At 37.9% G+C, this 15,221-nt stretch overlaps 1 protein-coding gene across 3 annotated transcripts in view; it reads right to left on the reverse strand.

The window, feature by feature from the left end:
* Positions 1–6,793: 6,793 nt before the first annotated feature.
* INTU (inturned planar cell polarity protein) overlaps positions 6,794–15,221 on the reverse strand; it is a 39,231-nt gene continuing 30,803 nt past the window's right edge. For 2 of the 3 annotated variants that reach the window (XM_039708588.1, XM_039708586.1), the window contains exons 10-16: positions 14,157–14,219; positions 12,930–13,151; positions 11,754–12,149; positions 11,158–11,255; positions 10,367–10,556; positions 8,504–8,658; positions 6,794–7,644 (exon numbers count right to left, since the gene is read on the reverse strand). In XM_039708588.1, coding sequence (XP_039564522.1) covers positions 7,533–7,644; positions 8,504–8,658; positions 10,367–10,556; positions 11,158–11,255; positions 11,754–12,149; positions 12,930–13,151; positions 14,157–14,219 — 1,236 coding nt within the window. In that variant the 3' untranslated portion in view covers positions 6,794–7,532. Of the gene's footprint in view, positions 7,645–8,503; positions 8,670–10,366; positions 10,557–11,157; positions 11,256–11,753; positions 12,150–12,929; positions 13,152–14,156; positions 14,220–15,221 lie in introns of all 3 variants that reach the window. The other variant, XR_005627407.1, reaches the window with a different exon arrangement.

The following is a 15,221-nucleotide window of genomic DNA, read 5'->3' on the forward strand; positions in this document are numbered from 1 at the left end:
AGTGCCAATGGACTTTTGATTTGCTTTGTGCAGAGTTGGAGATGTGCAGAGTTGCTGCTGAGCAAGCAGGCTAAGCCAAACTCTTGGAGGCATTTGCTAAAAGTTGTGTGCTTCAGTGTCATGCTGATGCCCAGCATCAGCATGACACTGAAGCACTCACTCCACTCCAGATAAACTCACTCCAGCCAGATAAGGCAGAGATTTACCTGAGCACAGCCCCTCTTCTCATCATGGACTGCCACTGTTGCAGTCTTGGGACTGAGGTTGCCCCAGTCTTTCCAGTTCTTGGCCTGTGGATCACATCTGGTATTCTAGCAGCTCAAAAAAAAAACCTACCCCATTTGTACAAATTCCATGAGCCAAGGGTTTCGTGTCAAACTTAATGGCTGGGGTGAAATTTTAGGAACACTGCTGGGCTTAATTTCTTTGACACCAGACATTTAAATGCCTCCTAAATGCTTCTTTCGGATCCTAGGTTATCAATACTCCACAAGGTTTGGTCTTTCCCTCTTGAAAATTACTACCTCTGAAATAAGAGTTTTCTCATTTATGTACATGCTAAGATTTATCCTTGATACTGAGAAGGATCCTGAGCCATTTTAAATTTTCTCAAGAAATACTATTCTAAGTGTTCTAGTACATTCTTGGCTCTTTATTTTTTGGGCTGTGTTTTGGCTTAAAATGCTGCCAGCCAGGTAAAAGCCTTTTCAATGTTGTTTTAGTATGAACAAAATGGAAACTGAGAATTTCAAACAAGAGGTAAGTAAGTATTTTCTTGGATTCCTTGGTCTTTCTGTAGTAAAGAACACTAAGGAACTTTTCTCCTAATGGATCACTCCAAAGGAGGATCTTTTGACCATGAAATATTTATCTGGTGTCACGCTCTGTTAGCTGGTACCAATGGCTAAATTTAGAAAAGCTGTGATCCTTCTTCTGATGCTTTTTTTAAGCTCTACTGGGCAAGTAGAAGGCTTAGGAATTAAATGAGGTCACTCCCGTCCTAAGGGTGCTCTGAGTTCTATCAGTGCTGTTAAAACTTGCACAGCTTATTTTTTTCCTTCTTTAGTATGAGTGAAATAGTTTTTTACCAAGTAGATTGCAGTTCATTAGTGATCAATAGAGTCCTCTAAAACATATTAAGGGCTGTCTTAGAAACCAGCACTGGCTTTTTGTCTTCACTAACAAAAAACACGCACACTTTTATTTTTGGGAGAGACAAATCCAAATCCCTCTCATTATATCAAATTATATTGGAGAGGAGACACTTTTTTTTTTTTTAATTAATATTGAAGATTTAACCAGCTACATCTGAAATCAAATCTACTTGCAATGTCAGGGTAAGCCAGCCTCTAGGTCCTCCATAAGGGCAGAAAGACAGTCTTGTCTAATTCAGGCCACTGATAAAACACATATGAAATATATGTTCACAATAAATATAATATTTATGTTCATCAGTATAAATAGCTAAAAAACATTCAGCATATTTTGTTTTGGATCAACATGAATACATGCAAATGAGAGGCTGTTTGAATAATGGTTGTTGCTGCTTAGCTGACAGAAACCAGTTTTTGCTGAAAGCAGCAGCTGTAGTAGCCTGGTTATTTCAGAAAGTTATCCCATCTGGAAAACACGGTCTTAACTGGAGGAACAACAGGTGATATATTTAATTGAAGGCCTCCACTTGGATCAGAATAAGCAGCATGATAAGAAGTTGTTAAAATCACACCAATCAGCTTCATTTGCACCTTCAGAACAACATGAATGAAACAAGGATCACTCACAAATACATTTATATACCCACAACACATATAAATCTTCTCATTCTCATATTTTGTGCTAGTAAACCCATTACCTTACTCGAAATTATTATAATTTGTGGTTTTAGTAATCTTGATACTCTATCCTAGTGGCAAGTTAATGACCAGAAGCAGAGGCAATTCTTTGGCAAAGCCTCAAGAGGCACAGCACTCGGAAATAAAACCAGCATGAATTGCAGGCTCAGATAAAGCACGGACCAGTGAAATCACCTTTACTCTAACAGGAAGACATCAGTAGTGCTAATGTGGTAAGCTTCAAGGTTTGTGACATTTAGGACAGATTACCAGAGGTATGCAGGGCATTATGTAAGAATTTAAGTATCCCTGGTATTTTCTGAAATGACCTAAGCAATTTCTATGCCAGCATTTATTCAGATTTTATTTTGACTTCCTGGAATACCGAGAGAGGAGATCCTTGAAACAAAACACTTTGGAACTAACAACCCCTTCTGTTGCCGGGTGGCAAAACTTCCTCAGGGATGCAGGAAACAAAATCCTGCTTTCTCAAGAGCATTTTCACTTTTTAAAAAAATAATTATTTATTTGAAGATAATCTTCACAGCAAGAATTAGTGTTATTAAATGTACTTCAAATGCTACTGAACAACCTCATAAAATTATTCTACCCACAAACCTGTCCTACTCCAAATACCTGTCTCTGAGTAGGAAAAGGAAAACCAATCCCAGTTTTTTACTAAAAGCTTTTACCAAGCTGTGAACTGAATATAATTCTACAGAACAAAAGTAGAAGCCTGTACAAGTTCTGTAAAATGCACATCAAATCCAGCAGATAAGAAATGTAATTCTGATCAATTTCTCCTACTGTAGAATGGCCTGGCTCTTCAGTGATAGTCTGTCAGGCACAAATAAATGGAAAATGGAAAAGCTGTTGCTAACACCCTCATGGGTTCATAATAAATGTGATGATAAAGATTTAAAAGGTGTTCATTTCTGTTTGTAAAAGCCACCTTAGTGGTGTCCCTAACATCCAAAACTGAGGGCTGGTGCACAATAATTCCTGTGCTGAGCTGCCCAATCCCTGCACAGGCCAGGAAGCCCATCTGTATCTGTAATTGTAATAATCCAGTCCCCTGGAACTGCTGCTCAGCAGCACCTAAGAGAAGAGAAATGTATGCACATTGTTATGCATGCAGACACTGTTTTCAGCACAGACTGCCTGCAGAGCTGAGACATTTGAACAGAGCTTAGACACCTGGAAAGGTGAAGACAGAGCATTCAAACAGGTAGTGCCTTCCATTTGCTGAAACACTTCCCAGCTCAAAGAACTGCCATTCCAATGCTGCTGTCCCTCTAGCAGAATCCTAATGGTTCAAGTTCTCTTTCTCTGGAAACAATTTTTTTCCTATGGAATACCAAGCTTTCAGTTCCTCCCCACACATTCTTGCTCAGATGTATGAGAAGCTAAGTTACTTGTTGCAGCTTTTCCCTATAGTGGAACAAAAGTTAAAAAATCTGTGTGACAAAGTTAAAAAAGTTAAAATTGTATGTGTATATTTTAAATCTGTTTTCCAGCTCCAGCTCTTGAAATTCTCTAGAGGTGAAAACTTGGCAGGCAATAAACCAATCTTTGAAGGAAGAACTCCAAACTGTGCACCTTCTTATCCCAAAGGCATCACAAAATGATTAATTCAGCCCAAATACAAGGTACAGGGAGCAACAGGTGAAGCAAAGCAGCCAGTTCCTGTGATAACCTTGCACAGACAACAATCAGAGTTGTCCATTGCAGGCAAATCAGGAAAGCCAACAGCCCCAGAGACAGCAGAGATTTCTCTCTGTACTGCAAAACCTTCCAGACACACTTTCCAGGAAATAATTTTACCTATTTGAATGAATGAAATTATCTAGAGACATAAACTACCCAGAAATCATCTCCAGTTTGAGAAAATCTTCAGTTGATATTCTTGATACAGAACAAGGATGGTCATTAATTCTTTAAATGACAGCCCATAACATTAAGTCAGGAAAAACCAAACTCCTATGGTTTCTGCATGCGCAGCTGGCAAAATTCAGTTAAAACGTTTCCCTACAGAATCTAAACAAATGCAAAACAGAGCTACAGCACTGTTTCCAGAGAATTTTATTTCACTCTACTTTGTCCTCTTCTTTAAAGATTGTGCATTTCTTTTATTACGTTTATGCTTGTAATTGCCCATTGGTAAATTTTTAAGCAACAGGAAGGATTCTGTTATTATTGTGCATTGCTCTGCCTCTAGAATGAAGTAAATGTAACAGCTGGGGCACATCAGGTAAAGCTGGCACTGCCACTGCAGAGGTTTCATTGCCTTCCCCAGCAGGAGCAGCACACAACTGAGCTGTCTCAGTGCATCTGGCTCCTGCTGCTCTGCCAGCAGCCAGGTTTGCCAAAATGCCCTTCCAAAACTGAAACACACAGATTGCTGCATACAGCTATGAAAACACAGCATTACAATATTACTACTGACCTTTGTACTAAATGAAACTTCAGAGCACCAAGAACAAGATCTATCCAAAACACCGTATTTACAAAATAATCAGGAAACGTGGCAGTCTCAGAGCAATTCCTACACTGATGTTTTTTTTTATCTTTTCACTGGTATAAGCTGATCACAGTAGGAGAAACATTTTACATAACTTTTTACAGCTCTGACATAGCTGTGCTGCCTTTAACTGCATCAGGGGTACATCTTGTGCAGCAAATGCAGACCATGTGGTTGTACCCAAAATCACTTTTTATTTGCCAGTTTGGGAACAGCTTTGCAGCTGTAGTGTCCCATTTCCTGTCCTGCACAGGACATGTAAGACAGCATCCAAAGACCCTGAGCTTCAACAGTGGATATGCCACTTGGCTAAAGATTGTACTTCTAAGGAAATTAATCTTGAGTGTTATTCATGGAATGTTTCTAAAATTTGAGTCACGAGCTCATACACATGTGAGCCATCTGGAAGCACTTCCAGGAGATGGAAGGGAGATTTTAAGAACTATAAACAGTGTTATTTACACAATGCCTGTTTCACTTTTTTCCAATGTAAGTAAAGAAAGAAAACAACCTTAAACTCTTTATATACAAAATGACTGTAATTGAAAAAGGACTGCTTAAGAATTTGCATGTGATATCAGGAGATTAATCAAACTTTAGTGACTGACAGAATTCCTTCTGGTCAGCACTACCAGAAAAGCCTGGAAAGGCAAGGAAATTTTCTGGCACTGTAGTAAAGAACTGTCAACAAGAGAAAACACAGAATACTGGATTTTTGTTCACATTATCAAAACCTAATCAAAGAAATCCTGAAAGAGATAATTTAAGACAGAGACAAATGAAGCAGATTTTCCATCTATTTTCACATTAAACAAACCAGATATGAAGAATTTATTTTCCATTCTGCTGATATGAATGAATTTTATGCAATTCGCCAAATGCCAGTATCAACATTTCATATTCCAAGACCAAGATTTCTTGTCATTAATTCCACGGGTGTTGGCCTGTGTGCCTTTCAAGGATCCATCTGAATGGAGGGACCTTTGCAGGCACCTCACAAAGTCATTAATCATTTAAGATCAAACCCCAGACTTTTATTGCTGTAACAAGAGGCTACACAGGAAACCTGCCTCTTTCTACCACCACTAATTACCAGCCATGCTGAGGGAAAGGAGTGCACAGCTCTTGACCAGATCTATTTTGTTTATTAAAATCAATATGCACAAGATTATTTTACCTGTTTTCCTTTATCCCCTTTGACATAAAAATATGTTTGCATTTGTCCTTAAAAGCAACCTTTAGAGCCCGTGTTGGGAAATATTGTGTAACATTGACCAAATCACCAGTGCCAGAGGTTCTACAGAGAAAGAAATGGATTTTTAAAAATAACTAGAGATTTTAAAGTTTCCAAATTTTATACTACACCTAGGATATTATACAATATCTCTTCTATTTGGAATGAGCTGCAACAAAGGCCAAAAATCTGTTCAGGTCCTTTCCTTTTCAAGCACTTCTTTTTGGAGAACTGGATTTATTTTGAAACTTACCAACAGTGTATGAATTTGGTGTTAGCACTAGAGAATCTCAAACTATCAGTGAAACATCAGTAATATCAGAAGTAGCCTAGATTTCCAACTTCCTTACTTCAGCCATTTCTAGGACTAGGGATAGCAATGGAAAGTGCAGGAGAGCAGAGCATTGACAGGGCTGGGCAGACCTTGCTCTCCTGAAGCAGCCTCCTTGTGCATTTTGGCTGACAGAGAGGTGCTCACAATCCATCTTAAAGCAATGCCTGACAGCTGATACAGGATCAGAAACTCAGTGACACTTTTAGAATTATATTATACTTCTGAATTAAATAAAGGGTTCTCCTGGACAGGAAGCTAAACAGCACTGCAGCAAGGACTGCTTGCTTTCCTCCACGTTCCTTCTTCCATCCACCAGGAAATCAAATGCCCAAACCTCAGGTATTTTAGACTTTGAGAGGTGTAGCAGAGTAACTTTCCCATCACTTGATTTATACACGGGGAACAGAGCTAACACACTGCTGCTGTGATTTGTAGGCCTCAGACTGAAATACTGCTGCTCATCTGCTAGGAACCATAAATCCTGGAGAAAGCTGATTAGTAAAGTCTTCAATCACAGCTTGCACTTCAGACCCAAGACTTCTGCAGCTTGGAATTAAAACAACTGTTGAGTGATGAAGACAAGCTGTGAATCACCCTGTGAGCACTGCAAGCATTTGATGGACTGTTTTAGGACTACCCTAAACTGTGTCATTTACTAGTGAAAACTAGGATCTAAAGATTTGGCCATGAGAACCCATGAAATTGAATTTGCTTTCCTGAACACTTAAACTTTTTGATCCCGTTGTTTAAAATGGAATTCTAGTTATGCATTTTATGAAAAGCACTCATGAAAAACAAGTAGAATGAAATAATAAAACAAAACAAAAAAGAAAATACATTAAGTAAAAAAGGATAAAAAATTAATGCTTTACTGTTCTTTAACAAATATACATTTTTATTATGAAATTATGAATATAAAATAAGCCAAGTCCATGCACATCTTAAAACCACCCTGCCCACTCCCCTTCTTTCTTTGTGTCTTCAAAATTGCATTTTAACAAATATAAGTATTATTTATAGTTAAAACTCATGGAGTCAAGTAAAACATCAACCACACTACAGTCCTCGAGGGTGCAGGAGAGCAAAAATGGTAAACCATTAGTTTTGTGAGGCTAAGTGCCAGGAATTGTCTGAAAGATTTCTCTCTGTTTTGATTAACACAATACTACTGCAAACATTCAGTATTTTTCAGGCTCTCAGAGGTGCAAAATTTTAAGTAACTGGAGAACTTTTTTTTTCCTCCACCACCAATTTCCATGTTCATACAGTACTTTGAGGATCAGCTTACCATTTTATGTTGCATATTGTACACTGAACATACAAATTATGTGGTGTTTTCATATAACAAAGTTATGACCAGGATTAAAAAAAAAAGAAGTGACAGCATATAAAAATCAGAACTTTGGTTCTCTGAAATTCAGTACACCATTGATGAGCTCATCAGAAGCACCACTGAAATTTTAACTGCGTCATACCACAAGGTATTTGATTTTTTTAAAGCATTTCAAAGATGCCCCATGGGTGGCACCCAAATTGAGTTCATTTCCCTTTGTATGGGATATTTTAAAGAATGAACACCATGCAGGATGCCTGAGTGTGCAGGAAGCTCATCTATGCAGCTAAGCCAAAGGACAGTTTAAAGGCCAGCTCCACAGCAGCTTCTGTCACCGAGTCATGGAAACACACGTAACACTCCTGAGGTCTGGGATGGAGAATGAGTCTCCTGGAAAAAAAAAAAAGACAGAAGAAAAAGAAGAAAATCGTCAAAGGTGTTATTTTTTTCCTCCCCAAATGGCAGATTCTGGTTGTACTGCAGGGTTTCAGTAGGATGTTAAACAAGCTGCTGTGTAAGACAGTTGGCAAATTTTGTTGTCTGTCCTACATTACTTTACTTCTTTCAATACATCAGATTTTTAAACCAAGTTATTCTCTACTCAGTTTTTTTAAGGCTGTGTAGAGAAAAAAAATCTTCAGGTTTTCAGGATCTTCTCTGTTACTCGTCTGTTTGCAGCAATCCAAGTCTGTGGGCCATAAGCTCCAATCAAGACCCTTGGGAGCAAGCCCCAGGATTCACATATTTACTAATTTTTAAAGATATTAACATCTGGGTAGTTACATTTCCACATATTAATCCAATGAGCTCTTCTAGGGAAAGAGCTAAAATAGAGAAGCTGTTAATACCTGTGCATTATAATTATTTTTTAAAGGTTTAAACAGTAGTATAAACATTTTTTCAATGTTTTAATTAAAATATTTTAATTTTTCCACACAAACAGCAGTTATGTACATTCATGCTGAAAAACAATTATTTTTCTTCTTTCTCTTTAAACATTTTTCTTCCCAATGAAACAGCCTCTTTTACAATGTAACAGTAATTATAACTGTCACCTTGTTTATGTCATTGACTCAGCTGCTATTAAAGATGGAAATTCACATCAATGCAACTTCCCAGTCCCCTTAAATTAATACCTCAGTCAGTCAGCTCAAGTATTTATTTCTCTGATGTGCTACAGTTACATTTAAAGAACACAATGGCACAGTCAAAATGAAAAACTGGAGGTGAAATTTGTCTTTAAACCTACCCCACAACCCAGTAGTTCATTGTTGGTGGTGGTTTCTTCTGGTCAGTCCAGTTTTCAGGAGAGCACTCAAACAGAAGTCCATGTTCTCTTACCAGACCTGTGTCCTCAGCTGCCTTGCTGAATTCTGAAATCCCACTGCCTGCTTTCTTCTTTTTCTGTAAAACAGCTGGTGAAATGTTAGTAGAGAATGAGACATTTTGACATAAACACGAGCAAATACAAGCATGTGATTTGTTCAGGACTCTCTGATGGATGACTCTGCTGTCAAAAAGCCAGGCTTAGAAGATACAACTGACTTGCTTACATGATTCTTTTCTCCACAGTTTTGTTACTTTGGCATCAAAAGGCTTTTCCATTGTTACACAAGTTGGAATTAGACACATGCTCCCTTTTTTGACTTTTTCTTTCTAAGTAAACACTGTTTTTTTTCGAAAGACATCTGAGTTACTACAGCACTTTAAAAAAGTGTGTTACAACAGCTAAAGCTCTCATCTTTCTTTTCTGTGTGCCTCCCTAATTAAGAACCATGATAGTAAAAGTCTATTAAATAAACTTGGCCAGGCAGGAATTTCTTTTTGTAAATAAACAGCTGAAGCACTTTGCCCAGAGCATTTTCTGACTCTTACTCAGTATGAGGGCATAAAAGCATAGAAAATAAAGACATTTTTGTGTTCTCTCCAGCTGTTAGAGCTGTGTTTTGAGCAGAGCTTTTGAATAAACCCTCCAAAAGTTCATCTCTGGATCTGCCAGTGAAACAGTTGCTTCAAAGGTGAAAGAAAAGGGATTTTTAGAAAACAACTCAAGGAACTTCTGTCTGCCATACGCAGATGCAGAAACCACACTGTTCAATCTGCTTACAATACAGAAGATGTAGGGACTGAAGATCTAGAAAACATGGTCAAAACATCCTATTTTTGGGTTTAAGACCCAAAAGCTTAGTTTTGCTAAATTTAAGATTTACTCAAGACTCCTGTACACATTTTAAAAGTTAAATTGTAAATTTTCAAATTTCTCAAAAACTGAGGAAAAATTAATTATTGATTAGTTTACAGTAACTTTGCATTACTGGTGCAGCTCTCTGGATCCTAAACTGTAACAATATTTAGCAGATGACAAAGAATGCACAGTACAATAGTACATTTCTGTATTTGATTTTTTATCATGTACTATGAACAAGGCAAATTTCTATTTATTCTTTAACATTCTCCTTGTGCCATAATTCAGCCTGCCAATTTCAGCATTAATTGCTGGAGCCAATCTGCAAAAGACTACAGCAAATTTTGCTGTAAGAGATGTGTCCATCAGTTATTTCTGATTCTCAGTTTTTATGGCTTGAACTATAAAATGTCTATTTAATGGCTGTAGCCAAAGGCAATTTGATGCTAAGAAATACTAATTTATTCTCTCTGCTTGCTTTTGGGTTTCTACATCTCCCAACAGAAATGCCCAAAATATATTGCTCATTGCCAAAGTCCTGCTCAGCCAAACCCCAGTGTCATGTGACCAATCCACCAAATTATCACTATTTTTAATGCCTAAAAATTCCCAGATTTATAAGGCACATGGGTCTAACCAGAAATGACTTCTTCAGTAACATGAAAGAAATACTAAGAAAATCTATACTGTTATTTGCAAACTTGCCTTCCTTCAATCTGTACTGTTATTTCCTCTTTGCTCACTTAACTCACTTGAACTGTCACTTTAGGATCTAAAAAACACAACTGACAGTGTTCCACTTTGGTTTAGAGTGTGCAGACGTGCAAATACAGCTGCTCATGAACCACTGAAATAATGAAATGAAAAGAACCTTGAACTACTGAATTGAGAATGTGATTGGATAAAGAGAAAGCCAAATTCCCATACCTCTTTCCTCATGGACTGCTGGAAAATGGAACGGATTGAAAGGCAGCACTGGTAGAAATTCTCAATTAACTGAGGGTGGATGGAGCCACCGAGCTGGGCTACTTCTTTGTGAGTTGGAGTAATGAAGATTCCTTGCATTGTCTCCAAAAACAGATAGTGGAAGAGGGTGTTCTCAGGACCAGATGTCAACCTTAAATTAAAATAATTTAATATCATTGAATTAAAATAATTTGCAGCTTTTCTTTCTCAAGGTAGAATTGTTTTTCTAATTACAGTAGGGTACAAAGTGGATACAGGTATTCAAAAGGTTCCCATCTCCTCACCAAGGAAATCCTGCTGATTTTGACTGTAATACTCAATTAAAAAAACCAGCAAATTAAGAAACAGTGCTGCTAGTGAGGCATTGCACTTGTGTTCTCAAAAACTGTTCCCAAAAAAGGAAAGTGAAATAAAAGCTTTGTTCATTGTGCACCTGCCTGGAGATGGAGGCGCAAGGTAACTACATGTGTGGTCCAGAAACTTCTGCTTGAAATTCTAACGTCACACAGATGTGGGACAGGTGTGCACAATACTAACATATTATTCAGAAACAGATGCCTTTTGTTGTATTATTTCAAATTTTTATGTTTAATTAAGCTCTCAGTTTAACAGATTCACTTTTGATAATATTTGCATGGAAAAGCTTTGGTTGGGATAAAATCATGAGGGGACTTCTGTGATCTGTGTATATTTAAAAAACAATCCAAGGATGGCCTAAAAAATGAACAACACAATAAAAAATAATTTCTTACTTCATAGCATAAGGAAGTTCTGTATCTTTCTCTGAAGAGTTTTTTTTCAGGTTTCCTGAATGAAATGGGTTTGGCAGGGTGTGTTTTTTCCTAGTGGCCTGAAGAACAAGCAGACAGATGAAATAACAGAACACACAGCTAAAGAAAGAACAGAGTCCAGCCAAACCAACAGAAAGAAGAGGATAGTGTTGTATTTTGAATAAGGTCCAGTTATATCAATTTATATATTTTATAGCCTATTTTAGACTAAGCTTGGTTAGAAGTAGTTGTACAACTGTACAGCAATTAGTTGTGATTTTGGGGATATTCTCCAATTAAATCTTGCTTTTTTTTTCAACACAGCTGTGCCCACTTCAGTCATGTGAAATCCCCAAATATTTACAAGCAATGATAAAATAAAAAAGCATGAATGATAAAATAAAGAAGTGTGATGGCTCTGAGGCTGACTCAGAGCTTCCCAAGGCAACAGAACTATTTTATCCTGAATTCAAGGGACTTAATCTTTTATAATGTGCTTTTTATAGAAGTCACCTTGAGCTGGAATGAGCTGCCCTCTCCCCCAGCCCTGTTCAGCTCTCTCTGCCGTGCTCTCTGACCTGCTCCAGCACAGGCTGTGGGTTGGTGCTCTCCTGCTCCACGGGCCCCTCGCTGCTCCTCGGGGGGCTCTGCCTCCGCGGCGTGTGAGAGGTGTCCCCAGAGAGGCTCCTCCTGCTCCCTGCACTGCTCACAGCTTTGCAGGAGCCCTGGAGCTTGCTCAGCATTGGTGAGGTGCTCAAGCTCTCCAGTCTTCCTGCAGGAAGGAACCAGTCAGCACAGGCTAAAGGTGGGATGGAGGGAGAATCCAGCCTTTCCTCGATGCTGGCGTCTATTCCTTCCAGCTGGAGTATGGTTGCTTTGACCTGGTCTACATAGATACAGTCTGGTCCTGGGTTCCCAATAGCTCTGGATGCACAGCCCCCTGCCTCCAGCAGGACACACAGGACAAAGTGTCTCTGTAAATACAAACAGAAAAGACTGCTTACAAACTCATCAGCTGCTTGCTTGAAAGAAAGTCTGTTGTATTTGAGGGGTGCCCTTGTGGCAGGAAGGAATGATGAATCGGACTCCATGTTCTCAGAAGGCTAATTTATTATTTTATGATGCTGTATTATATTAAAGAATACTAAACAATACAGAAAGGATACTTACAGAAGGCTAAAAAGATAATAATGAAACTCGTTACTCTCTCTCCAGTCTGACACAGCTTGGCCCCAGTTGGCCAATGAGTCAAAACAATTCACATGAAACCAATGAAACAATCACATGTTGGATAAACAATCTCCAACCACATTCCAAAGTAGCAAAACACAGGAGAAGCAAATGAGATAATATTGTTTACCTTTTTTCTCTGAGGCTTCTCAGCTTCCCAGGAGAAAAATCCTGGGCAAAGGATTTTCCAGAAAATATGAATGTGACAAAAGTCCACATTTAGAAAACCAAACCCAGACATTTCTGATGTGAGCTGTCTGAAGAGACAAGATTATGAAGGTAGAAACATTTTCAACTGAAGTGAAAAGGCATAAAAATAATAAGAATTTATATAAACTTTGCAAGCTTTGTGGATGTATAAATAATGCTGCTCCCTGGGAAATGCTATCCCATGAAACAGCTACTATTTGAGCATTTTGAAAAATTACCCAACAAAATGCATGGAAAGTGTTGATCTAGTGAACAGACAACTCACAACAGCAGAAGAGAGGCTCAGAGAACGGCATGCTGCAGCATCAACTCACCAAGCCAACTATCAGTAAGAAGTATCTTGCTTCAGGCTCCCTGTATCCTGTGCAACTGGACTCCTCGCTGGGCTGGAGGTGATGCTGTGGGAACACTTCCCTCCAAATCACTAACTGCCCAATCCTCTGCTCTGCTGCCACGGCTAACAGACAGTAGTGCTGGCAATAGAAACCCACATCAAGGAGGTCTTCCTTGGGCAAGTGATTACCAATCAAGTAGCCCTTAATTCAACACAGAAAGAGAAGTGTGTTCAGTGAGGATACATCACCACCACACAGCATTTCAGAGTACTTTCCATACAGAGATATCCTTGCTCCATGTGCACTGAGATCTTCAGGTTTCTGGCCACAGACTGTCTTTTTCCTGTACAGTTGTACAGCATTGAGCTTTTGGGCCACATCTAAATAATCAAAACACTAAATATAAACAAATCAGCATATATGCTGATTTGTTTATATTTAAGTTATCAAAGGTGAGCTGGGCTTTCCCAGCTTGCAAAACAGCTACGGTATTAAGGTGCTTGAATTCTCATTTAATTTTCTCTCTAAAAATAGTGAGCTTTCACTGGAATTAATAAAATTTCCAAAGAAGATCCACAGTACAGTGGTTCCAGCACTAAGGGCTTTACAGCTGAAGTGCTGTCATGGCAGCTACTGTGCAGTTCCACTTCTGTCATGACACTTCCAGCACAAAAAACAATTGCCTGATAAAATTCTTAAAATGCAAGTTTTCTTAAAGCAAAGGCTTTTACCTTCCTCTTTGTACTGTTGATTACACTGTCTACATTTACCAAAGAGAAATAAAGCTATGAACGAGGCCAAAGTGAGAAAAGCTGTCAGTACAATTTTTCATGTCTTGGACTTAAAGACAAATTCAAGATAGAGCACCTGCTATTAAAAATGGGAATGAACACGAGTTCCTATTAAAATAATCTACAGTTTCATTTGAACTGACTCTTACTGCTTTATTACTCTCTCTTTCCAATCCTTGGACTGTACACCAAGAAATTCCAGTTTTAAAGAAGTATTCTTGTCCTTGCTGTTCATACAGTACAGCATTTCCCAACACTGAGTTTTCCTGTTAGGGTGTTTGAGCTTTAGGAATGTCACTAGAAATACATACTTAAATCAGTCATATATTCACTCCAAATATGTGAGATTCTGAAACACTAAATCAGATTTCTAGATGCATTTTCCTAATCTTAAGGTCTTAACCATTAATACTACCTTGTAAAAGAGGCAAGAGCCCAGGATCACATATAATCTTCTCATGTCATAATAATCTTCAGACTGTTGGGGGAAAAAAAAAGCATTGTGTTATTTTTAATTCTGCATTTTAATTTTATTTACCAAATGCAAGTGAACTGATTCTGATCAACTGTAATCAATACTTCAATACTTTCATATTTGACCATCTCTTATTACCAGTACAGCAGTTAATACTGAGTGGTTAAGGGAAATACCAAATTTTTAATCTCCATAATTTAATTTCATGTCATTAAAATTTTCTCTAAAAATTTCAGCTTAAAATAACTAGTTTCTATTTAACTGTAATGTGTTCATAAACTATTTTGGTTAGGATATGTTCATTCTCACAGTTAACAGCAAAGTGGCTTTAGCATAACTACTGACACCAGGGGCCCTCCTAGAGTAAAACTTACAAGTCAAAGCATTTTTTCCCAGTCTTTGACATTTTACTCAAAATATTCCCATTCACTCATCTTTTAATGCCCAGTACTCTCCTATTAGCAGCCCTGTTTTTAGATAGATATATACTGTATTTTAAGTTAAGTAGGTGGAATCAATTTTTGTGCAATAAACTGTGACTTATAAATACTGATTTCTGTAATCACCCAGCTTGTTCAGTGCAGGGATTCTTTTGAATAGAATTTTAGAGTAACTGTTCTGGAACATGAGCTCAAGACAGCTCTTTCATTACAAAGTAAAGCTGAAATGTCAGTGTGTTTACACCTTGCACAGCTAAGAGTTACTTAAGTAAATTATATTACTATTACCTTCTATAACAGTATTAAAACTAAGCAGAATTTGTAATTGCCGTCTGTAAACTGGAAAATTAAATTCTGATGCATAGATGTTTCCAAGTCTGTTCACAATTGCTTAGGAAGGAGGCAATTATTTACACCAAAGAGGAAATGTAACAACAATCACCTCTGTTGAAATCAGTGTTTTTGTAGACATCCCACGGATTTTAAATTATATTAAATCATGGATTTTCAGTGACCAATCCTATAGGATTCTAATATGTTATAATATTAAGCATGGAGAGAAATT

The sequence above is a fragment of the Passer montanus genome, unplaced genomic scaffold (assembly GCF_014805655.1).
Source record: "Passer montanus isolate IOZ18808 unplaced genomic scaffold, ASM1480565v1 scaffold206, whole genome shotgun sequence".
NCBI lineage: Eukaryota > Metazoa > Chordata > Aves > Passeriformes > Passeridae > Passer > Passer montanus.